The sequence below is a fragment of the Chiloscyllium plagiosum genome, chromosome 31, assembly GCF_004010195.1.
Source record: "Chiloscyllium plagiosum isolate BGI_BamShark_2017 chromosome 31, ASM401019v2, whole genome shotgun sequence".
NCBI classification, from domain to species: Eukaryota; Metazoa; Chordata; class Chondrichthyes; order Orectolobiformes; family Hemiscylliidae; genus Chiloscyllium; species Chiloscyllium plagiosum.
Genome location: NC_057740.1, coordinates 22,634,040 through 22,660,749, shown reverse-complemented (window position 1 = coordinate 22,660,749; position 26,710 = coordinate 22,634,040). Strand labels below are relative to the sequence as shown.

The 26,710-nt window shown below is 40.0% G+C and overlaps 1 protein-coding gene across 1 annotated transcript; it reads left to right on the top strand.

Moving 5' to 3' along the window:
* Window positions 1–238: 238 nt before the first annotated feature.
* Window positions 239–26,710, top strand: LOC122565313 (RNA-binding protein MEX3B-like). The gene is made up of 2 exons (XM_043721151.1): window positions 239–925; window positions 24,771–26,710. Exons 1-2 carry the CDS (start codon window positions 385–387, stop codon window positions 26,030–26,032), a joined length of 1,803 nt encoding a protein of 600 aa, XP_043577086.1. The 5' UTR covers window positions 239–384; the 3' UTR covers window positions 26,033–26,710.

The following is a 26,710-nucleotide window of genomic DNA, read 5'->3' as shown; positions in this document are numbered from 1 at the left end:
CTTGACCCCTGACCCGGCGGCGGATGGCCGGTTCCCATTGTTGTGCTGCGGTGACGTCACTGAGCACATTTCCCGGTGTGAGGGAGGGAGGGAGTGAGTGTGTGTGTGTGTGTGAGAGAGAGAGAGAGAGACAGACAAAGAGAGAGGAAAAAGAAGAGGGGGAGACACGGATCTGGAGAAAGGGGGTGGGGCTGTGGTGTAGGACAGGGAGAAAGCGCGTGTGCGCGCTATCTCGGGGTTACGCGGGGCGAGCGGGAAGGCACGAGCCCGGGGGACGCACAGAGACAGAGGGAGAAGGGGGGGTGGGGGTTGCGCGCCCGCGAGAGCGAGCCCGGACTCTCGCACAGCTAGAGCGAGCCAGCCAGCCGGCCGGGCGGCCGCGGGATGCCGGGCTCCATGTTCTCCGAGATGGAGCCTGTCAGCGAAGCTGGCGGCGAAAATGTGAGCAGCAGCGGCGGCGGTGGTGGTGGTAGTGGCGGTGGCGGTACCGGTACGGTTGTCGGTACGAGTGGAGCCGCTACAGTCACTGCCACCGCCGCCGGGACGGAAGAGGAGCAGAAATCGTTGCGGCTCGCCTTGGATCACCTCTCCATCTTGGGGCTGGGGGAGGAAGGAGACGGCCTCTTGGGCGAGGGAGGAGGAGGAGGAGGGGGGGGAGGTGGTGAGGGTGGAGGAGTGGTGGCCGGGGAGGAGGAGGAGGACGAGGACGACGACGACGACGAGGAGTTGGAGGATGAGAGCGGCATGAATGGGTTGGCCGGGCTGCCGCACTCGGCCGCCTCGCTGTTCCACCCGCCGCTGGTACCGCCGCCTCCCCCGCTGTTCACCATGCCCGGGGATCCCGGGCGCAGGAAGAGCGTCAACATGACCGAGTGTGTCCCGGTGCCCAGCTCCGAACATGTGGCCGAGATCGTTGGAAGGCAAGGTAAAGAGACGCTCGACGAGGAAGCGACACAAAACAAAAACCCACATTTCTTTTTGTTCTTTTTTTTGTCTTAAAAAGTTTTGCAAACTCCCAAGGGTGCAAATATAGTTTCCAGCAGCAGTAAGCACTGCATTGTGCATTGCAAAGTAAATACTTTTAAACATGCACTTTTTTAAAATAAGAAAATCGGATAAAACAAGCTAGAGTGCGAAAGGAAAATTCTGAAAGGGAAGACAAAGCGTTCTCTAATGCGTTAAATTTAGTGAGTGTAGGTACAACTATATGCATTGGGGATGGGTTCGCATTGTCTTTGTGTTTCCTACAAAAGATGCTTTCATGATAGCTCTTTCACGATTTTGATTCGATTGACCGTTTTACACCAGGGACTAATGGGTTATGGGTTTGTTTTTACATCGTTGGAAGATAAAGATTCAGATTTGGATTGAATGTAGTTTCTTTGTGTAGGGAGGCGTGAAGGGAGCAGAAATCGCTTCTTTAGTGCAGGACTTTCATGGATGCAATACTTCAGCGCAGTCGAGGCGTTGGACCGTTCAATAACGAAATCCCAATCCGATATAAATCAACAAATTCGACGTGTTTGTAGTCTGATAGGAAATTACTAAAACACTCTTGTTGGGAAAATTGTTCATTTGGAAATGGGATGGTTCCATTATTTTTCTTTCTCTCGATATGCATCCCTGAGCGCATACACAGGCTTGGTAGATAAAAATTCCGAATCCTGTGTGGCTATTGTGTAAGATTGGACTGAAAATTCCTATTAGACACAAATATTTTATTCTGGTACTGTTATAATTAGAAAGTGTAAGTTCTTGCATTGGAATTAAAGGTGATGATCATTCTTTTTTAGTAAAAAGAGGCAATTTTTTCCCAGGTTCATTGTTTTCTTTGTTCAGGAATCAAACCATGCTCTGATTTATATGCTGACATCATAGGCTGTAGGGCTGGGAGTCTGGGATTGATTTAAGTGTTTTACATTTTTGCCTTTGTTTCCAGAAATGCAAATATTGTCATAATTTAGATTAATTTACAAAATTTATCAATTTAGCAACATTGACTTCAGGCACTTTAGGCTTTTTAACGATTTAAATGCTCACTTCAATTAAACACTTTAGTCATAGGTTCTTATTGAGTCTTTGCAGAATCTTGAATGCTATCTTGAAAATATTTAAGTTTAAACACTGCAATTCTGCTAAGGGGTGACACTGACATCATTTTTGACTGGGTAGAATGGCCCTGCAAAGACCACTAGCACAACATACTAGTTAGAAACTAAGCAGTCTTGGAAATTTCAGGTCAATATATCTGATTTGGAATGCTCAGTAAACAGTCACTTCCTTGCGAGTTTCAATTTTATCGATACTACCCATGTGCTTTCCTCTTTCAGATCCTTCATTTTGAACCTATTAAGCTTGTGTTGGAATCTGACAGCCATTGGATTCTTGATACAAGTAACCAGCCATTTTACATTATTGAGTTTAAACATTGAGAGCTCTCTGGGCTGTTTGACTAGAGACTCATCGCATCCAAGCTTGTGCTCACACTGCTATGGTCATGAAGTGAAAATCAAGGGAGGGGACCCGAGGTAATTATTGTGTAGGCTCAGTTTTTGGGTAGACTTGACAAATAATGCATTGAAAGTTTTCACACTTAAGTGTTAACTGAGATTAAAATTTTTGTATGAATAGTGTATCAATGTTATGATATCCAGAAATTGAATTAAATTGTATTTGAACCAATTATGCCACTTCACTTTTATAAATAACTTAAAGTTATTTGTTTTTGTTCCAAGAGAACTACATTATTTTAAATTGTAGTCTACCATTGATTAAATATGGGGGTTGAGATGATGAATAACCTCTACTTAGTTCATACAACCCTGACCAAGTGAGTCATGAATTTCTGATTTTGGCAATCTCTTGAGGGAACTAGCTGGGCCTTGTTTAGTATTTTCCCTCAGAAATGTACATTTGTTTAGTTAATATTTCAGTCTGTGCTAATGAAACGCTTTTTTTTTTTCAAAATTGAACTGCTCAAATGTATGTTCATCTGTTGTGACTTTACTTTGTTATAATATGAAGAGGGTTGAATCAGTTACATTTTTTTTCAACCTTCATGGTTGGCCACAATGATATCACAGTGCCAGACATACAAATGTAAATATGTAAAGTCAACTGTGTAATTACAATATTTATACCCATCCAGATGCCTTTTATGAATATGAAGGGTTTAGAGGGTTATGGGCCAAATGCTAGCAAATGGGACTAGATCAGATTGGGATGTCTCGTCGCCATGGACGAGCTGGAATGAAGGGTCTGTTTCCATGCTGTATGACTCTATAACTGTGATCAAGGATCCAATTGCATGGGTTCTTTGAATGAAAGGGAGTTTTATTATTTTTATAAACCAAATCATCCGCCGACATTTCTGCCACCTCCAAAAAGACCCCATCACCAGGGACATATCTCCCTCCCCACCCCATTCCGCCTTCTGCAAAGACCGTTCCCTCTGTGACTACCTGGTCAGGTCCACGCCCCACTACAACCCACCCTCCCATCCTGGCACCTTCCCCTGCCACCGCAGGAACTGCAAAACCTGCGCCCCACACCTCCTCCCTCATCTCCATCCAAGGTCCTAAAGGAGCGTTCCACATCCATCAAAGTTTTACTTGCACATCCGCTAATATCGTTTATTGCATCCGTTGCTCCTGATGCGGCCTCCTCTACATTGGGGAGACTGGACGCCTCCTAGCAGAGCGCTTTAGGGAACATCTCCGGGACACCCGCACCAATCAGCCTATCTTCTTTTCCACCTATCCACTCCACCCTCCTCCCTGACCTATCACCTTCATCCCCTCCCCCACTCACCTATTGTACTCCATGCTACTTTCTCCCCACCCCCACCCTCCTCTAGCTTATCTCTCCATGCTTCAGGCTCTCTGCCTTTATTCCTGATGAAGGGCTTTTGCCCAAAACATCAATTTTGCTGCTCCTCGGATGCTGCCTGAACTGCTGTGCTCTTCCAGCACCACTCATCCAAAATCTGGTTTCCAGCATCTGCAGTCATTGTTTTTACCTATTTTTATAGGGGTGTGGGGGAGAAGAAAGTTACATCAAAGACGCATAAACACAGGTGCAAAGCTAGAGGGATAGTATCTATCACAAAAGAAAGTTATATACATTTAATGTCCTTGCAGTGTCCTTGAGTCTGTTCGGTGTCCAGCATTGTTTTCAGTTAGCAATCATGAATGTTGTCAATCTCTTTGTTCTCAGTGCCTAGGTGTTTCTCTCCAATTTGCATTGTCACTGGGTGCCCTTTAAGAGGCAGAGTGTTTTCTCAAGTTCTATGGTCACAAGTCTGCAATGCCTCTGTGCCAAAAACAGTTCGTTGAACTACAAACTGGCTTGAAATAAAAATTGGTTTGTGTATTTACGTAGGAGTTTGTTTCCAAGCTTGACTATTGTTGATGTATTTCACCTTAAATGTGAAACTTATCATACAGGTGTAAAACCAAGTTGGGCAATGTGGACCTTTAATTACCTCACTGGGTGAGCTAGTTTCAGTGTGCTTTGATAGTGTTAATTTCAGTTCAAATGGTTTTGTTTATTCCACTTTGGCTGTGTAAAGCTTGGCTAAACTGTGTGGTCAGCTGATTGCTATGGCCATTTTGTCAGTGTTTTTCTTTCTTAACATGTTCCTCTCTGTTCTTGCGGTTTCCTATAATATCTCAATACTTTTAATTTTTAAGCCTTAATTTCATCTTTTTGTGGTTATTACAAGGCCTGTTTCCGCCCTGTAGGGAATCTGTAAAAATCAATATATATTAAGCAACTGATCTTTCCATTCAGTGTGCCATTGCTTCCCAATAAAGCAGGGGCAAAGTTGCATGGGGTTGTGTTGGCAATTTCAGAACAGTGATACCAGAACATTAATATGAGTTTAGCTGCAGTTGATGTACAACTGAGAGAACCTTGAAAACTTAACTGAACAGGCTTGTTCTTTACTTGGCCTCTCCATGCAAACCAATCCCTGACCTCTGCCTTTAAACCAGGCATTATTCTTGGGGTAACCAGCATGCACCCCTTCAGATGAACTGATTCTATTGATGGCAGACCAGACTCGAGGTGCTCAACAACTGCCTACTGTACCTGTTTCTTATGGTACTGGCAATCTCACGTGTGACCACCTATACAATTCAATACTGAGTTATTAACCACGTTTTCTTTGTTTTGGCACAAAGAATAAAATAGTTAACTCCCTTAAAACTCGGTTTTTAAAATTAGCAGCGGCAGCAGCTAGCTTATGATACTAGCTGTGACAAGTATTATCTCCTGCTCTGTTGAATGAATGATTTTAATCACTGGTTTGAACTTTACTCTGTTTGCTTTGTCTTATCTCTCACCCTAATGAATTTAATGTAATAGTGGATGCTGAATACTACTTCAGTAACCTTGGGATATAAATGAAATATAAATTATTGATTTAATCAGTTGAAGGAGTGGGAAAGAGGCCAAAAAGGTAAAAGGAAGGACACATCTCCATTGAGTCAACCATGTTTGCTATTGTAGTGTTGATGATGAGCAGTTCTAGAGTGCATGCTGTGGTCTTGGCCAAGGAGTAGCAATGAAAAAAGCAAGATTTGTTTTTAACTCTACTCAGTTTAAACTGATATTGATAATGTTATTGATTTGCAACTTTGGAAAAAAAGTTCTATCTGTTACAAAGATCAGAGTATCTAACCACCATGTGAAAGAAAAGCTTGAATATGATTGGTCACAACTTGCATAATATTTCTGCGAGAAGTGAACAAGTTTTGAGAAATTAATTTTGACATTTTTGTTGAAAACTGCCTAACTTTATCTCTAAACGTACTGAATTTGCAGCAAGACACAACATTTTCTCTGTCACAGCTGCTGCTGTGTTAATAGTTCCTTGAACTTTATTCATTCTGCCAAATCAAATTTAGTTTGGCTGAATTTTAAAAAAACTATCGAGGGCTTGATGGGGCCATCAGCTGGAACAACATTTACTGCGGACACCTAGATTTAATCCAGTCATTGCAATTTGACTGTTCACCTGCTAACATTTAGGGAGTTTCAACCCAGGTCCTGGAAACAGCATAAATTAGCAAAATGCTTTGGAAGTCTCACTCAAATAGGATGCAAGGATCACTGTGATGAAGACAAACAACTCAACTAATGCAGTCAGTATTTCAGTTCTGAAATTGGATATTAATCACATTGAGGCTTCTAATATTTGTATTCTACATCCAGTATTTTGTTTGTGCTCACAGTCCATATTTCAATAATCTTCCCTGTTTTAGTGAGCTGACATTTTATATTGGAATCCATAGCAGCAACACACTTTGTTTTCACCACAGTTTTCTGCTTGTAACAATTATAATTAAAGTACTTGCATATTTCAGTATAGTTAATTTTAATCAAATAGAATTATTGGAAGAGCTTCCTTTTTGGGAAGTTTAACCTGTTTGTGTGGAAGCGGAATTATGTGCTTAAACCTGATCTTGGATAATTACTTTGTAAATGTATGGGATGGGAATCTGTACATAATTTTTTCAAAAGCAAGCATTTAGTTTTCAAGTTATGACTTTAAAAATAAATCCTATATTCCTTAACTGGCTTTGTCATGCTGTACTATATATTTTTCCCTCTGTTTTTTATTTTGCTGCTGAAAGGTTATTCATGTCTTTGGTCAGCCCTGTACTCAGTTACTTGAACATGAATTACTGAATTCCAAAAGTTACATATTACATCTTGCCCAAAATGCGCTTCTGTTCCACCGTAGCCCCTGTTCTTAGCTTCAGTTTCCTATTATATATTTATCACCCTCACAATTTTTGCCTTTAACCACATTGTGGTCTCATCCTTCCACTGACATTTTTCATTTTTATTTTGTTCTAAATTGTATTATTTCTTCCTCTTCTGTTCCCATTTCAGATCTGCTCCACTTTCATGTAGCTGAGCCTCTCCTAGTGCTCAATGTTTCTCCAAGCACTCTGATTTTCTATGCATCTATTTTTCAACATCTCTGCATTTTGGAAATCAGGGCATGACTTAAACATGTAATGATAAGGTCCTGGGGCGTGTTGCTGAACAAAAAGACCGCTTCCACACAAACAGGTTAAACCTCCCAAAAAGGAAGCTCTTCCAATAATTCTATTTGATTAAAACTAACTATACTGAAATATGCAAGTACTTTAATTATAATTGTTACAAGCAGAAAACTGTGGTGAAAACAAAATGTGTTGCTGCTATGGATTCCAATATAAAATGTCAGCTCACTAAAACAGGGAAGACTATTGAAATATGGAGTGCAGGTTCATAGTTCCTTGAAAGTAGAGTCACAGAAGGATAATGAAGGCATTTTACATGCAAGCCTTTATTGGTCAGTATATTGGGTAGAGGAATTAGGAGATCATGTTGTGGCTGTACAGGACATTAGTTTGGCCACTTTTGGAATACAGTGTTCAATTCTGGTCTCCCTGTTATGGAAAGGATGTTGTAAAACTTGAATAGGTTCAGAAAAGATCACAAGGATGTTGCCAGGTTTGGAGGGTTTGAGCTATAGGCAGAGGCTGAAAAGGCTGGAACTGGAGCTTCGGAGGCTGAGGGGTGACCTAGAGGTTTGTAAAATCATGAGGGGCACGAATAGGGTAAATAGACATGGTCTTTGCACCGGAGTGGACGTAGTCAAAACTAGAGAATATAGGTTTAAGGTGAGAGGGAAAAGATTTAAAAGGGATCTAAGTGGCAACGTTTTCATGCAGAGGGTGTTGCGTGTATGGAATGAAGCTGCCAGAGGAAGTGGTGGAGGCTGGTACAATTACAACATTTAAAAGGCATCTGGATGGGTATATGAATAGGAAGGGTTTGGAGGGATATGGGCGAAATGCTGGTAAATGGATCTAGATTAATTTCGCATATCTGGTCAGGTGGATAAGTTGGCAAAGGGTCTGATTCCGTGCTGTACATCTGACTTTCATCTTGCTTTTGTTCAAAACCTAAACTTCTTTTAGCAGATAATATTTTTGTTCTGTAACTAGTTTTTTTTTGCCTCCATAAAGACTTCTATTTTATACACTAGTAAAGTGATGCGTTGTATAACTCAGATCAAAGTTCTTAATTGAATAATGTGCATACTTCAGTGAGAAAAGAGATTTCAATTGTAATTTCTAAAATGAAAACTAAGGTTGATGCTTCAATAAATGTGGAACATTGAATATCATAAATATACATCTCAAAAGTATTTTTCTTTATTCACACCAAAATTCTGGAAGGGTGAAAGGTCTCATAAACCTGTATGTCATTATAGCAAGGGTTTTTTCCAGTTTTTCTGTAGAAACTATAGAACATAGAAAAGTACAGCACTGAACAGGCCCTTGGGTTGAGCTGAGGTTTAATCCTAATGTAAAATATAGTAACTTAACCCATGCACCCCTCAACTCACTGCTATCAATATGCATGTCCAGCATGCGCTTAAATGTCCCCAATGACTCTGCTTCGACCACCACAGCTAGCAACGTATTCCATGTATTCACAACTCTCTGTGTAAAGAACGTACCTCTGATGTCTCCTTTATGCCTTCCTCCTAATATCGTCAAACTATGACTCCTCGTACCAGTCAGTCCTGCCCTGGGAATTAATTTGAGCTAATTTCATACTTAGAGTGGCATGGAATACAGCACCAAATTATCTATCGGCTTTATTATGTTGACATAAAGATGGTTGATCAAATGGGCTCTTCTGTTACTGTGTCAGAAGGAATTAGGTATGTTGTCTTGGATGAATTTGAGGTTTTTTGGCAAGAGTGAAATGAACACTTCATGCAGCATCCATCCAGTTGGATGTTCTTGAAACCTGATGTGGAATATTTAAACTTGATGTCTTCAGTTCAACAATTATATTCTTAAATTTGTATGCCCAAATACACAAATTTTAAAACAAAATAGATGCAATATATTTGAAATATAGTTAAGTCAAAGCAATAAGTAAAATAAATGTCTTGATAAGTTGTAATAAAACTTGCATGCCAATTAGTGCACCTTAATCATTAATCAATTGCAATAAATTCAGAAATATTGCTGCAGGTTAAATGTACCTTGAATTCTGCATGAACATTTTTCTTGCTAATTAAAGTTGGTTATTTTGGGATTTAATTTTAAGACATTCTTGAAGTCTGATCACAGTATCTCATAGTTGAGATGAAGCATGATATGATTTTCATTTTTGGAGCTTCTTTGAGTTGGTAAATGGATGCTCAGGCAAGGTTTCTTCAGAACCTATGGTACTGGGAATGTATTAGCATAAATAGAGGATTGGCTAACTAAAGTGGGACAAGGGGGGGCTTTTTCAGAATAGTAACCTTGTAACAAGTGCACAAGGATCAGTGTTGGGCCGCAGTTGTTTACAATATATATTAATGTGGTTCTGTTTGCCGAGCTGGAAATTTTTGTTGCAAACGTTTCTTCCCCTGTCTCGGTGACATCCTCAGTGCTTGGGAGCCTCCTGTGAAGCGCTTCTGTGGTGTTTCCTCCGGCATTTATAGTGGCCTGTCCCTGCCGCGTCCAGGTCGATGTGTTTGTGGATGAGTGCCATGCTTCTAGGAATTCCCTGGCTGTTCTTTGTTTGGCTTGCCCTATAATGGTAGTGTTGTCACAGTCGAATTCATGTTGTTTGTCGTCTGTGTGTGTGGCTACTTGGGATAGCTGATCGTGTCGTTTCGTGGCTAGTTGATGTTCGTGGATGCGGATCGTTAGCTGTCTTCCTGTTTGTCCTATATAGTGTCCTAAATCCCATGCCAGGACTGCACAAAACACTATAATAGGACAAACAGGAAGACAGCTAACGATCCGCATCCATGAACATCAGCTAGCCACGAAATGCCACGACCAGCTATCCCTAGTAGCCACACACGCAGACGACAAGCAACATGAATTTGACTGGGACAACACTACCATTATAGGGCAAGCCAAACAAAGAACAGCCAGGGAATTCCTAGAAGCATGGCACTCATCCACAAACTCCATCAACAAACGCATCGACCTGGACCCAATATACCGGCCACTACAGCGGACAGCTGAAACTGACAACCAGAAGCGGCAGGGACAGGCCACTATAAATGCCGGAGGAAACACCACAGAAGCGCTTCGCAGGAGTCTCCCAAGCACTGAGGATGTCACCTAGCCAGGGGACGAAATGTTTGCAACAAAACTTTCCAGCTCGGCGAACAGAACCACAACAACGAGCACCCGAGCTACAAATCTTCTCCCAAACTTTGAATATATATTAATAACTTGGATAAGGAAGTGAATGTATAATAGCCAAGTTTGCAAATGACATGCATGGGTAGAAGGCAAGTGGTGAGGATTACAGACACAATACGAAGAGGACACACAACCACCTGATGAGGGAGCGGCGCTCCGAAAGCTCGTGCTTCCAATTAAACCTGTTGTACTATAACCTGGTGTTGTGATTTTTAACTTTGTACACCCCAGTCCAACACCGGCATCTCCAAATTCATGAATACAAAGAGGCATATAGTCATTAGCAAGTGAGCAAAAAACTTGGCAGATGGAATATAAATGTGCGAAAATGAGTTATGCACATTGGTAGGAAGAACATGAGCTGAATGTCATTTAAATGGAGCTGGACTGCAGAAAACTACAGTGCAGTGGGATTTAGAAGTTCTCGTCCACTATCTCAAAAGTTCAATCTTCAGTCTTTTTCTCAAGGTTGGAGAATTAAGGATTAGGGGGCATCAGTTTAAGGTTAGCGGGGAAAGAATAAAAGGGAACCTGAAGGCCACCTTTTTTTTTAAGAGTGGTATGCATATAGAATGAGCTGCCAGTGGAAATGGTTTAGGTAGGTGCACTATCAATATTTAAAAGGCATTTGGTCACATACATGGATGGGAAAGATTTAGAAGGATATGGGCCAAGTGCAGGGAATGGGGTTAGCATTAGTGGACATTATGGTTGACAAGGACCAGTTTGGGGCAAAGGGCCTATCTGCGTGCTGTATGATTCTGACTCTATATTAAGATTGTATTTGGCTGTAGTCAGACCACAGCTGGATAGTGTGAATATTTTGGTCACCTTGTCTAAGGAAAAATGTTAAAAATCACACATCACCAGGTTATAGTCCAACAGGTTTAATTGGAAGCACACTAGCTTTCGGAGCGACGCTCCTTCATCAGGTGGTAGTGGAGGGCTCAATCCTAACGCACAGAATTGAGCCCTCCACTACCACCTGATGAAGGAGCGTCGCTCCGAAAACTAGTGTGCTTCCAATTAAACCTGTTGGACTATAACCTGGTGTTGTGATTTTTAACTTTGTACACCCCAGTCCAACACCGGCATCTCCAAATCATAAAATATATTGACATTGCTGGCAGTTCAGAGAAGGTTCACTAAGCTGATCCTGGAAATGGCAAGACTGTTTGAGTTCTTGAGTTGGTTTTGCATGTACCCATTTGAGTTTAGAAGAATGAGAGGTGACGATATTGAAACATAGAGGATTCTTGGGGAATCTTGACAGTATAGATGCAATAAAGGGATCTAAGACCAGAGGGTAGCCCTTTTAAGGCAGATAAGGAATTTTTTTGTCTTGAGGGCAGTGAAACTGTGGAATTTTTTTACTGCAGCGGGCTGTCTTGACTGAGTTAAGTATATTCAAAGCTGTGATAAAGTTCTAATCAGTAAGAGAATCAAGGTTTATGGGGAAAAGGCAATATGTGGAGTTAAGGACTATCAGATTAACAATGAACTTATTGAATAGCGGAGCAGACTCAATGAGTTGAATTGCCTACTTCTGTCCTTCCATCTTATGATCCTATGTTACCATGGAAAGCTACAAAAAACTAGTAGAGATGTTAAAAAAAAACTTGAGGCACTCAGCTGACAGCTGAAATATAGTTCAGATTATTTATTAAGCTTGCAAGCTTATCTGACATTGTTACCTGTATTTATATGAAGAGGAAAACTATTAGTACATGGAAATCCTAAGTATAGAAAGTACAAAATTGATAATGCAAGTGGAGTAGTTTGAATATTTTACTTCTTTGAAATGATCCATCCTGTTGAATTATGAAGTAGTAGATTAAAATTTTAGAAGTAAAAATAGTGACATTTGGATTCTGCACAAGGTTCAAATTAACCAGTTAGTTAGTTTTGTGGGTAGGAAATGTAGGTTTTCATATTCAATTTTAGATACTTCCTATCATGGAACACTGAACTTCATTTGCTAGATGATGTTTTGAGTGATGGTACATTTATTGTATTGTAATAAGACTTGTTGTATCTGCAAATACTGACCATTCAAGCAGTATTGCAAAACAGAAAACATATTAAGTATTGTGAAGAAAATCCAAATGAAGGAGCGTCGCTCCGAAAGCTAGTGTGCTTCCAATTAAACCTGTTGGACTATAACCTGGTGTTGTGTGATTTTTAACATTTTTCCTTAGACAAGGTGACCAAAATATTCACACTATCCAGCTGTGGTCTGACTACAGCCTTATACAATCTTAATATAGAGTCAGAATTTGTTGTGTCTGAATTCTGTAGTAATTGTAAGAATCATAAGAATTTAACCTCCATAAAGATCTGCACAGTCACAGAACCTTTGTAATGCGAAGGATGAAATGAGGGGGATCAAGTCTGTAATTATTGCAAGAGTATTGAATGCAGACTAGATTTCCCTGCAATGATTTATGTAGAATGTAAAATGTCTATAAATAACATGATTGCATAGTGTCTGTTGTGTTAATGTCATTGTCCTTTTAAACACTTTGCCAGTAAAATTTGTTTCCGTTTAATCTATTCATTTAGCAGAAACTGTGCGCGCTATTATTCTGGTATTCTTCTAATCTTCTGTACTTTGCAGTTGACTGAAGTATGTGAAGGTCACTTGTTGCTTTTGCACCTGAAAGTAGCTAAACCTCACCAGGAGCTAAAATTGCTCAAAAATGTAAAACAAAGTAGTTTTACTGAATTATATATTAATTTTAAAAGAATGACCACATTGAGAGAGGTTTCCCAGGCTGCAACTCCCTTGTAGCTCCCCTTTGAAAGCAGAGGTGAGATTGATGGGATGAATTTTGTTGCCACAAAATGTTATTTCTAAAAGAGAGAATATACTTTCTTACTAGTAATGAACACATATTTAAAGCATGCATTGAACAGCTATCATTTTCTTTCTAGTCGTGTAGTGAATGGTCCTAAATGTGTTTTGCATGTGGGGAAGGGAAACTACATGCAAAGATTGCTGTTGTACACCACCTCAGGAATCCTCAGTGCCTCCTGTTCTAAGTTCTCTACAGCCTTCCAAGCCCCACTGAATCATCAGCTCTGACTTCAGGGATGAAGAGTGAGTGCAAACATGAAAATTAGTCTATGCACAAGACAACACCACAATCACTTTGAATCAATGAGCAAAACATTTTCGAAAATAGGGAGAGGATTGGGTTGTGGAAGGGAAGGTTGAAGGCTAGTGAAAGAAAGGAATGCAGTTGGAAACTGCCTGGGACACTACGCAGCAAGTACATGAAAGCACTGTGGAGTGTTGGGCAACTACTGGCAAAGTAGGAATTGGCATGGCTGCAGAATTAATCCATTGTTTGTATTGCTGAAGGGCGATCACGAGCATAAGCTAGGGGTAAGGTTGACCTGAAGGGGAGTGAGATATGGTGGTTCAGATTTAAGTTACCAAGAGTTCACGGAGTGGGGACAACATGAGGCCTGTTAGATTTTCACATTAGGATAAGATGTTGACTGTAATTTATGGAGTTGTGGATGAATATCTAGAATGTCTCGGAGATACTGCAACAAGAATCACGGTGCATTAAGTAAGATGTTTTGAATCAGCAGGGGCAGATGGATTATATTATTGTGGTGAAGTATAAGGATTGGTTACAATAAAATTGGAACTTAGGGATTAAGCGAACCACCAGTGATTAGGTCTGGCAGCTGAAGTTGGTGGATTCAAAGTTAGAAGCAGATATGGGCTGGTGTAAGCCAAGGAGAATTAATTTGGTTTGGAAGGCAATAATAACATCTGTGCTTATATAGTATTTAGATATACATAGAGTTGGGAGTTGTCGTCATGCATGTGTAAATTGGCCCCTTGATATATCTTGGAGTATCATGTAATTAAGAAGACCAGTCCAAAGTTGAATTCTTGTGATAGATTAGAACATGCCTTAAATGTTGCTGACAGTTTAATCTTTGCATGGCAAAGGTTATAGCAGAATTAGGAAAAAAGTTGTGTTGAGAAGAACTGCAGAGGAGACCAGCTGAAGGATATACAGTGGTTATTGGCTCAGGTGTTGGCAGAAAATTGGACAAGTACAAAGATTACTTTCATACAACATGTTAACCATGTGATTTTTGGCATGGCACAAGTCCATTGTAGTGTCTCAAACAAGGAATGGTGATAGTACTGTAAGACCAAGATGTGTAGGCTAGAACTTGTAACATAAGGAATGAAAAGATGAGGTAAAGGATGCAGAGAGCATCATTCCTACATCAATCCTATCTGGTCCTGTTTAAAATTTGAGGTTTCTGAGATTTGCCCTCGTTCTTCTGAACTCCAGTGAATATAATTCTAACCAATTCAACTACTGCTCATACATCAGTCTTGCCATTGCAGGAATCAGTCTGGTAAACTTTGCTGCACTGCCTCGACAACACCCTTCCTCGGATGAGGAGACTAAAACTGCACACCGTTCTAGGTTTGGTCTCACCAAGGTCCTGTATGTTTGCACCAAGATATCCCTTCTCCGATACTCTGGGCCTCCTGCTATGAAGGCCAACGTACCAATTGCCTTCTTGACCACCTGCGTGCTGACCTTTGGTATACAGAGACACCTGGGATTTGTTGCACATTCCCCCTCTCAATTTATAATTGTTCATATAATTCATCTTTGTTTTGCCACCATAGTGGATAACTGCATATTTATCCATGTTTTACTGCATCTAGTATGTATTGACCCATTCTCAGCTTGTCCAAATCACACTGCAGATGAGAATCAAAACGTGGTCCTGGAAAAGCACAGCCAGTCAGGCAGCATCCGAGGAGCAGGAGAGTCGACGTTTCGCGCATAAGCTCTTCGTCATTCCTGAATCTCTGGATCCTCTTCATAGTTCACCCTTCCACCCAACTTAGTGTCACCTGCAAATTTGGTGATATTACACTTCATTCCTTAATTCTGATCATTATACATTGTGAATAGGTGAGGTCCTAGCACTGATTCCTGCTAGTACCCCACTGGTCATTGCCTGCCATTTAGAAAAAGACTTTCTACAAACCAGTTTTCTAATAATCTTAATATACTGCACCCAATCCCATGTGCTTTAATTTTACACGCTGATCTTTTATGTGTGGCTTTGTTGAAAGTTTTGAGTCCAAATAAACCACGTCCACTGGCTCCCCTCATCAACTGAGTCACATTCTTGAATTCTAATAGATTGGTTAAACATTATCTCCCTTTTGTGAATCCATGCTGACTCTGTCCAGTCCATTGTTTTCCAAGTGCTGTACTATTAAATCTTTTATAATGGACACCAGTCCATTTTCTCGATCAACATCAGGCTAACTGGTTTATAATTTCCAGTGTTCTCTTTGCCTCCCATGTTTAATTAGACTGGTTACATTAGCTACCCTCTTAATCTGTAAGAACTATTCCGGAGTATGTAGAATCTTGAAAGATGACCACCATAGTATCCACTATTTCTAGGATCACCAAGTAATTTGGGATGCAAGTTATCAGAGTCTCTGGTTTATCAGCCTTCAATTCCATCACTTCCACCAACACTGTTTCCAACTAATGTTGATTTGCTTCAGGTTTCTCCCTCTCACTAAACCATGTTTCCCAACATTTCTGTCTGTTATTTGTGTTCTCTCATTGTGAAGTCAGAATCAAAGTATGTATTCAATTAGTCAGCCATCTGTGTTCCCCATTATAAATTTTCTTGTTTCTTATTGTAAGGAACACTCTAGGGATTCCTCCTGTATTGTGTTACTTATTTGATCCAGAATTACAGATGTTCCTTTATTGCATGCAAGTCTAATTTCCTCCGTCAAAATGTGCTGGAAAAGCACAGTGGGTCAGGCAGCAACTGAGTAGCATAAGAATCGACGTTTCGTGCATAAGCTCTTAATCAGGAATGATGCAGAGCTTAAGCGCGAAACACCGACTCTCCTCCTTGGGTGCTGCCTGACTTGCTGTGCTTTTCCAGCACCATATGTATTGACTCTGATCTCCAGCATCTGCAGTCCTCACTTTCTCCATCCCTAATTTCCTGTTTAATGTCACTTCCAACATCACCTGTACAGTTTGGGGTCTATATGTGACCCCCACTCATGTTTATTTGCACCTCTACCCATACTAATTTCATATTATTAGAACTAATATCCTTTCTGGGTGGCAGGGTGAAATGTGATGAGGATGTTAGGAGATTACAGGGTGACCTGGACAAGTTAGGTGAGTGGGCAGATGCATGGCAGATGCAGTTTAATGTGGATAAATGTATGGTTATCCACTTTGGTGGCAAGAACAGGAAGGCAGATTACTACCTCAATGGAATCAATTTAGGTAAAGGGGCAGTACAGAGAGATCTGGGTGTTCTTGTACACCAGTCAATGAAGGTAAGCACTTACACTGAAAGACTGAAGCAACTGGGCTGGTATACCCTTGAGTTTAGAAGATTGAGGGGGGATCTGATTGAGACATATAAGATTATTAAAGGATTGGACACTCTGGCAGCAGGAAACATGTTTCCGCTGATGGTGAGTGCCGAACCAGAGGATACAGCTTAAAAATACGGGGTAGACTATTTAGGACAGAGATGAGGAGAAACTTCTTCACCCAGAGAGTGGTGGCTGTGTGGAATGCTCTGCTCCAGAGGGCAGTGGAGGCCCAGTCTCTGGATTCATTTAAAAATGGAATGGATAGAGCTCTCAAAGATAGTGGAATCAAGGGTTATGGAGATAAGGCAGGAAGAGGATACTGATTAGGAATGATCAGCCATGATCATATTGAATGGCGGTGCAGGCTCGAAGGGTTGAATGGCCTACTCCTGCACCAATTGTCTATTATCCTCTCTATTGTATTACTTTCCTTTTTAACCAGCAATGTAAGTCTCCCACCTTTTCCTTTTTGTCAGTTCTTCTTAAGATCTGAATACATCTGGGTATTCCATTCCCATCCCTGGTCACCCTACAGCCATGTCGCTGTAATCCCAAATAATTCATGCCTATTTTCATCTATTTATGAATAATTCATTTTTACTGTAAATGTATTAAGATACAAAGTGTTAACGTTTGTCTTTATCACAATATTTGTCGTTTGTTTTTGCACTGTGGCCCTGTTTGATCCTGGACCTTTGATTTCTCTCTCATTTTTCTAATTCCCCTTTCTGTCTGTCTGTTTTTGTCTTTAATTCCTGGCATTGGTTTCCATTTCCCTCATATTTTAGTTCAAAGCCTCCCCACCACTCTAGGAAATACTCCCCTGATGATACCAGTCCTAATCCTGCCCTGATGTAACCTGCCCAGTTTGTAGCGGTCACACCCCCCCTAGAACCAGTGCCCCAGGAATCAGAAACCCTTCCCTTTGCATCATCTCCTCAGCCATGTGTTCGTCTAATATATCCTGCTATTTCTGCTCTAACTAGCATGTCCTGAGATCACCACCTTTCGGGGTCCTGCTTTTTAACTTGCAACCTTAGTCTCTCTATTCTGCCTTTAGGACCTCATTCCTTTTTTTTTTGAGTAGATTTTACCCTGAGAGACAGTCAGGGCCTCAGTTTGACATCTGATCATTCGGCACCCTGCATGGTATATTGTAGTATGTACCTGGATTCTGTTGCTCAAGTTTCTGGAGTGGGGATTTAGTGGGAACCCATGACCACCTAACTGAGTCAGGTGTTCTGCCATTGAATTTGTTGCTGACTGAAGATGAGTTTTTGTGGTTGGCAGTTTGGATGGGTGATAGTTGAGGGTGCAATTGGTCAGCCTTGCAAAGAATGACCATGTTGAGAATGAAGACCGTGTACTGAAACTATAGAGAGAGGGATTGATTGGGTGGAGAGAAAGCTGGTTAGTTTTCAAGGTGTAGCAACAACACTCAGTGGTCCAGATCTTGGGAAAAGAATAAGTTCACAAATTTCTGATCTAAAAATGTGGAGTTATTTCGGGTCTTTAGGGGGGAAGCTACTGTAGTAAAACAATTTAGTTGGGAGTGGCAGAATGACATTTTATATTACAATTTTGCAGTTATACTCCATAAAGTCATCCAATTTGTTGCCAAGTACATTTGAGATCATTGGTATAGAGTGCAGCGATAACTTGTGTTGGGGTTGATGGCCACATTTATAGGCATAGGAAGGTGGAAAAGGTGAAACCAGCAAAAAGTAGCTGGAGAAAATTTGCAGAAGAACAGATAAAACTTCAAAACCAACAGTTCATGTGTTTTAAACAACATAAGTTATATCAAATTCCTAATACATTTACGTTAGGACATTCTTAGTACATTCTTGTGGCAAAATTCTGTTTGGTATATTTTAAAGCAGAAATTTATACATTAAGACTACCCGACAGATCTATGTTCCGTTGACATTTTATATTGTAAATCACCTCTGTTTTATGTTAATGTATATCCATAGGTGGAATGTTCTCTTTTTGGGACCTTCTTTGAGCCTTTCTATGTATTTCTGTGACAATAGTGATATTTATGGGATAGCATAGTTTGAAGTTAACTTGAAATTGAAGAGGTAATTGATTCTAGAATTTAAGACAGTCCTGCTCAATCTGATTCATTGTGCAAGCGCTACACAGTATGTAGTACTTTAGTATGTACTTAAAGATGTAATGTTAAGCTTGGATGAGTGACCATGTTAATGTCCTACATTTTATGTATATTTTCCATGGTATGATTGTTTATAGAATAATAAAAATTGGTAATGAAAAATAACTGCAGATGCGAGAAATCTGAATCTAAGTGTTGGAGAAAAGCAGCAGATCTGATAGCATCTGGAGAGAGAAAACAAAGTTAACACTTCTGGTCTTGCAACATTAACTCTGTAGAGAAAACAGATATTGCCAGGTGTCCTGCATTTCTCTAGGACTCTGTTTTGTTTGACTCAATAATGCTTTGATTCTGATGGGAATAGTGTTGGAGTAAGTCACCCTGCAGCTGCGTAGGCCCTATGTTTCTGGTAATCATGCTATCCTGAACAGCATTGCGATTTGAAATCCCATCATTTCACCTTTTACGCTATAAGTGACAGTCTTTTGCTTGGTCCCAAATTGGGGGTTTGGACCACTCCAGTTGCTTGTGGCGACGTCCAGAGCATAAAACTGCACCATGGTTTTGCACTCTTGAGCATATGATTACTAAATCTCTTGCTGCTGAAGTTAGGGAGGTCCTCTGAATGTTTTGAGATGAAGCAAATGAATCCTCAGTTTATAATATAACTTTGGAGTGATGGGCAAATGCTAAATGTGCAGTTTTGTTTTCGATATCCTTTATTCCAGAATTCACATTGCCCAAATGACCGGTCTCAGATATTTGCAATGTTATATAAATTTTAGTCTTGCTGAATTCAGAACCTTTTAATAAGCCACTGGTCAAATTTGCAATGTGCAGTCAGCTAAACCAGAATCATAATGACATTAGATTAGATTCCCTACAGTGTGAAAACAGGCCCTTCAGCCCAAAAAGTCCCCTCCTAAAAGTAACCCATTTCCCTCTGGCTAATGCATCTAACACTATGGGCAATTTAGCATGGCCAATTCACCTAACCTGCACATCTTTGGACTGTGGGAGGAAACCAACGCAGACACGGAGAATGTGCAAATTCCACGCAGACAGTCACCCGAGGTTGGAATTGAACCTGGGACCCTGGTGCTGAGGCAGCAGTGCTAACCACTGAGCCACCGTGCTGCCCCAAATAGGGGCTTTCATTACTTTAAATAGATCTCCGTACTGCTTTAGGTCAGTGCACTTTATGTAAGATAGGAAGGACTCAGCTTCCTCATCTCTCTCAATTGATCTCAACCAAGTCGGCAGTGGACAGAAAAATGGTTAAAATTTGTCTTCAAGACTAGAGACCAGAAAAATCCAACTGGATTGCTGCTTCTTGCTAGAAATGCAATTTTGAGAAAATGTGCAGAAGATCACATTTACATGATCTACCTTTAGCTTACACTAGTCTACAGTTTGTGATGGAATAGCTCAGTCAGTGGTTAGGCTCGCATCTGAATACACGTCCATTTAAATGAAGTAAAAGAGAGCGATCTGTAGTTATGTCATCATACCTTGCACAAGCCTGCACCTTTTAGGAGGCATGAGTGAGTATGCCCAAGAAAACTGCAGATCCACTGAGTGGTACCAAAAGATCCAGTTATACAAGTATTAGATTAGTGATGCTGAAAACATAAGTAATGAAATCAAAACCTGAAATTTGACATACGTCTGACTGATTATTGACAAATCATAGTTTAGTCTCTGAAGAAACTCAAACCTAAGTAAGAAAGTAGAGATGTAGTGTTGCCTCTTAGATAAAGGGAATTTGAAGCAATTGGTGTGAAGTTGTGTGGTGAACAGGTCCAGAGGACTAAGACTGAAAGAGAACTTTGCACTGTAGATAACTGACTGACCTCGGGTGACAATACTAGAAACAATGCTTCATCCATCACATTCAAGAATACAAAATCCAAAACTTTTTTAAAAGTAAGTATTTAAGGTTTTGAAAAAAGATTTTTTATTCAGGGGATAAACAGGTTATTAACAAAGTTGGGAAGGTTTTGATACTTTTATTTACACACAACACTGTCAGAATTCAATTTTGCTCATACGCCATTTGCGTTGTTATACTGATAGCCACTGAAGAGATGGTCTCATTCTATTTGGCTAACATTGTTCTTATCATCATTTCATAGACTTCTACAGAGTTGCATGTGCACTATACTAACAGGGGGATTCAAATTGTGATACTGGGCAAATAAAAAACAGAACATTGACTGGAATATACAGAGAACCTGGGTTCATAATGTTATGCGTGCATCAGCTTTTGTATTTGCCAGATTTTAATGTCATAATTGGGTGGGCAGGAAAGGATGCAATGAGTGCAGAAGTTCCACAGACCACAATGAACTGTGATCCGTTTGAAGTTCACCCTATCAGATGGAGCATAAGCCATTGATGGGCTCTTGTTTTGCCCTGCATCCCTATTATCAGCAATTTTAATTTGGTGTGAGGTATTTGTTAAGGAGGAACAATATGATTTAGGGTGATGCATTAAGAAATTGGATGTGAATTGTCAGGGATGTGGTATTGAACAAAGAATAAGTGTAGTTATTCCCTTCTGTGATATGTGAAACTGAGATAATTTGAGCTGTTTAGGTAGGATGCAAGTTGTTAGAATTATACTAATCTAACTGGGAATGAATTTCTTCACCTTGATTTTCTTTGTAGTAAAATATATTTTAAACCTATGCAGCAAGCCCCTGTTAAATTTCACTTGGCTAATGTTTTGCTTTCTCATTGTTAAATCAAAAAGACTGGTATGACTTTAATGTTTAGTTTTCAGTTTAACATTATTTACCAGACTTCCTGTTCTGTGGCCTGCTGCATTTAAGACTTTTCCATCGCCTTTCACCTGTTCTCCTGGCTTCCATTCCTGCCCTAATTTTCTTGTCTGTAAAAAATCTGTTGTCCATTTCTGTCCTGGCTGCCAGTCTGAACTTGCAGTGAAGTTCTGGGCTCCACCTAGTGGAGGCATGTATTGGTGCAGGTAGTTTTATCAGCACCAACCAGCTTCTGACATTGTGAGGTATTCGATCACAGAATCCCTACAGTGCTGAAACAGGCTATTTGGCCCACCAAATCCACATCAACACTCCGGTCAATTAAAATTTAATCTAGTTAGTGTAATTTTAATGCACTTGTAGTTTATTTGCATTGAAGAGTTACGGTTCTAGATTTAAATATTTTAGAGATTTTGTTTTTAAATGTAGTATTTGGGAACATACACCATTTCAACTTAATGCTAACAAAGATCATAAAGTACCAAACTGTCTAGCATTTCAAAAGTTGTTTCAAGCAGTACACAGTACTGCAAAATATATAACCCTATTTCCACTCATGCGTTGTTTCTTTGAGGAATAAATGTCTGCAAGAACCTAACTGTGCCTTTAATGTTGATTTCTGTAGGAAACCATGCTTCACTTAAAGTGGAGATTCTCAGGAATGCTTCCATGAAGTTAAGTGAGGAATTGCAGTAAAAACCTAAATTTATCTAAAGTATTAAGTCTAGTTCCAGGGTACAAAAGATTTAAACAGATTGTTGCACCTAGAGCAATAAAGATTTTTTAAAAAAGTTTGATGTTCAAAATTATGATCAAAAGGGTAATGAGGGGAAACTATGAATGGTCTTTGTGTTATACAATTCAGTAATGCTTCCGAGATCTTGTAGGCAGTGACCTGGGAGCAATTTTTAAAAATAATTCAAGAGCTACTTGAATGTTTATGGTAAGCAGCTTGAATTTAAATAGCCAATCTGCATTTCAGCAGGGTCTCAAAACTTGTGACGTACATTGTACAACTTTGCAAATAGTTTTGTATGCATTGAAGTTCTGCAAAAAAATTATTTTGGTTGTTGTGCAGGAACCAGCACAGAGCTGAGAACTTCCTCTACAGCTATTTTACGGCAAGTGGCCCAAGAATCCAAAGTGACAGGAGGAAGTGCGTTTTTATGTAGCAAATAGTTATAACCTGAAATGTGCTACCTGAGATTGAGTTGGAGGTAGATTCAGTAGAGGCAATTGGATTATTACTTGGAGAGAGAATTTTGAGGCTTGCAGAAATGGGCAGGAGAATAGAATTAGATAAATTCTGGCAAAGAGACAGGGAAAATGTGATGGGCCAAATGGCCTCCCTTTGTAACCATTGTGATTTTATGAATAATTTATTGGATCTTTATCTGAACTAGAATGTGAGCTGTATTGTACTGCAGTCCTCACAGAACTTGAGTCTACACCTTTCTGATTCAAAACATTATGCAACCAATATGGATAAACCAATTCTGGAATTAAATTGGCAGGGAAGGGATAGTTGATGTGACATCTTAAATTAAAAATCAAGTAAAACTATGCAGTTAGAGCCCTTTAATTTTGATGGGAGCCAAAGCAGAAAAATGTTCCATTCTCAGCTCTGGCCCTTGCCTTCAGCATCATGCTATCCTTGAATGTGACGTGTAAAAGCATTCTAAACTAATTATGTTTGCAAAGAAGATTTCGTGTTGCTGAGAGGATGTTTATTACACCTGGGCCAAAGAGTGTTAAAAATGAAAAGCAAAGCAATGTTGTGGGACTGCAATAACGCCATGGTAAAAGTTAGAACCCCCCCCCCCCCTAATATCAGAGTACCTGAGCAAAGCAACTTGAGACCTGCTTGTATTACTAAATGTTGCTGGTTGACCTTTAAATGCAACACAGTGCAAACAGCGTCCTTCGTGGTAGAGTATTTGCGAGGACATATTTCATGTTTGTCAAATCTCACATTTGTTGTGTGATGTTTTGGTATATTGTAGTATATGGCTGGAGGATTGTGTTCAGAAATCTATTCAAATGTTGATATTGTCAATCTTTTTCTGTACTAAATACAGAGTGCATCATGGTTGCTAAAGATGCTACTATATATATTCAGCATTACTGTAAAAGATATAGAAACAGAAAGTAGTTGCAGGTGTAGGCCATTTGGCCCTTAAAGTCTGCTCTGCCATTCAGTGTGACCATGGCTGATCATCAAACGTCATTCCCTGTTCCTGCTTTCTCCACAATTTTTAATCCCTTTGAAATTTAACAACTATATCTAGCTCCTACAATGCATAATGTGATTGAAATTAGCTTTTCCTATACCTTTTGAAATAAATCCTAATACCAGTGTTAAGAGAATTTTCTCTTGAGACCAGTAACTACACAAGTATTCCTCAGCTCAATACTATGCTGGCTAATCACGGAGTAAAACAGTGTGCACATTGTTTCAATGCCTGTATCCCAATTTCACAAGTGCATCTTTTACTATACCTATTACTATGCAGTTAGTGTTATCTCCATCTGAAAGAAATTCTGCCAATTTGAGGTTAATGAATTATATATGTATCTATACTGAATCCTATATTTAGCATTCAGATGTCAGTAATTTGTACGTTAGTTCACAGTATCTTGTTTTGTCATGACATGGAACTTTCTTTTGCAGATTATTTAAGTTCCTTTTTTTTAACCAGTTTTAGCCTAAACATACTTAGTTTTGATTTATCAAAACCAAAAGCCAGCAGCTCTACTTTGCCCATATGGTTTTAATAATGTTGGCTTGCCAAGAATAGGATATATCTTTGCAATTTTTAATATTTGCATTTGGTATAACCTATAGAGCACAATCATTGTACTTGCAAGCTTTGCTCTTAAGTTCTTGAGAATGCTGTGGTAACTTAATCCCAAGAGCTTTTCTAATATGAGCACTACCTTCATGCTGATTACAGCATAAATTAGAAGCTAACCATGTCAAAAATGCAATGGGGTTTGTATAATGGAATTGCAGCTTTATATGTACATGTGTACATATTTCTAACTATTTCTTCAGTTTCCTGGTTGTCACAAAGGAAAATAAAAGCCTTGAATCTCATATCTGTATTTCATTTCTCTACCTTTTGTCAACCTACCTAAAGGAAGCAAAATATGCTTGGGTGTTTATAATGATCAAGATCTGATACTTGCTAAAATTTATCTGACTTTTTTTCTTTTCAAAGGTTGCAAAATTAAGGCGCTTCGTGCTAAGACAAACACGTACATAAAAACTCCTGTTCGAGGTGAAGAGCCTGTATTTATTGTCACTGGGAGAAAGGAGGATGTAGCCATGGCTAAAAGAGAGATTCTTTCAGCAGCAGAACATTTCTCGATGATCCGAGCATCTCGCAACAAAACGAATGGACTGGCAGGAGCTGTAGCAGGACCTCCAAACCTGCCAGGACAGACAACAATCCAGGTGCGTGTGCCTTATCGTGTGGTGGGGCTTGTGGTAGGACCTAAAGGTGCTACCATAAAACGAATTCAGCAAACAACTCATACATACATAGTCACTCCAAGCCGTGACAAAGAGCCAGTTTTTGAGGTCACAGGCATGCCAGAAAATGTGGATCGGGCCAGAGAGGAAATAGAGGCTCATATTTCAATGAGAACTGGAGTACTTATCGACTTAACCGCAGACAATGACTTTCACTCCAATGGAACTGACGTAAGCTTAGATGGCATCGGCACTACTGGAAGCCTCTGGTCCAAGGCCCCCAATCCAGCCCGCAGATCTGCTGCTACCTTTCGAAATGACAGCCTAAGTTCTTTGGGAAGTACTTCCACTGATTCCTATTACAGCAATAGATTAGCAGATACCAGTCCAACAAGTCCATTCAGTACAGGCAGTGGTGGTTTCACGTTTGGGGAGTCACTTACCTCTGTCAACTCGGATGAACGTGATGTGGGCTTGGAGTATCCAGCCATTGATTGCTTAAGTGGGCCTCACAGCATGATCTGGTCTCCATTTGAGCATGGCAATCCTATTCAAGCCTTTAATGGTAGCTCAACTGTCCAGAGACGCACTAACAGCATTAGTGGCTCTTCTACTCTTCGTGTATCACCCACCATTTCTGATAGTAGTACACTCGATCATCCACTGGCTAGGCGTGTGCAAAGTGATCCTTTAGCTAATTTAGCATGGCTGCCTAACCAGACAACCCTGTCTGCCTTTTCAAACAGTCCAGGCTATTCATCATCTTCACTCCCAGGGAGTACCTCAGCAACATCTGGCTCTCCCACAGACTCGAGTGGTTCTGAAAGCAGGCAGAAAAACAACCGTGACTGTGTAGTTTGCCGTGAGAGCGAAGTGATTGCAGCACTTGTTCCTTGTGGTCACAATTACTTCTGTATGGAGTGTGCCAACCGCATATGTGAGAAAGCCGAGCCCAAGTGCCCTGTCTGCCAAAAACCAGCATCACAGGCCATTCGTATATTTTCTTAGCGGCATCATGTCCTAGCAAGTACTGCAGGCAACACAAAGAACAGAATAACCGCTGTACAATATACCCTAGACAAACCTTATTTTATTTCGACTGGAAGACTATATTTCCTAGAGGAGATGTTTACAAATTAGCTTTAATTTTAACCCAGTCATCATTGGCAATTTTGGAATAAGTTAGATATTGTTGAGCAGTTGTAACCACATGTGCTGATTGTGTACTGCTTGTCAAAGTTACTATGACAGTATTCAGTTAGATTTAAATAAAGGAAAGGTCCGCCGCACTTTGCAGATATGAGTTTTTAAAATTTCTACCTAGCATTTTATTTTTTAATGCATAGAATATATCTTGTACACATAGCTGAGAAAAGCCAAGTGGTTGTATGTTTTATAACACCAGAGTTTAATTGTGACAGCACCAGTACAGATTACTAAATATTCAAGTTTTATCATTTGTTTACCTCTTACTATGTATATGTAGGGAATTTATAGGATTGAAAATGTACTTTATTTGAATAAATTTTAAAAACTAAATATATTTTATTTTAAGATAATGGACCTTTAACCTTACATGGCTAAAGTACTGATATATATTTGCTGAACTGACTTGACGGTATGAAATTGTATTAAGAGTTTTATTTTTTGACTTAAACCTTCTTAATAAAAGCTTTTTACAGTACA

Bases quoted from the DNA above. Each gene is read 5' to 3' on its own strand.
- LOC122565313 (XM_043721151.1), top strand. From the start codon at position 385: ATGCCGGGCTCCATGTTCTCCGAGATGGAGCCTGTCAGCGAAGCTGGC. The intron at 926-24,770 runs GTAAAGAGACGC...TTCTTTTCAAAG, and splicing joins CGAGATCGTTGGAAGGCAAG to GTTGCAAAATTAAGGCGCTT.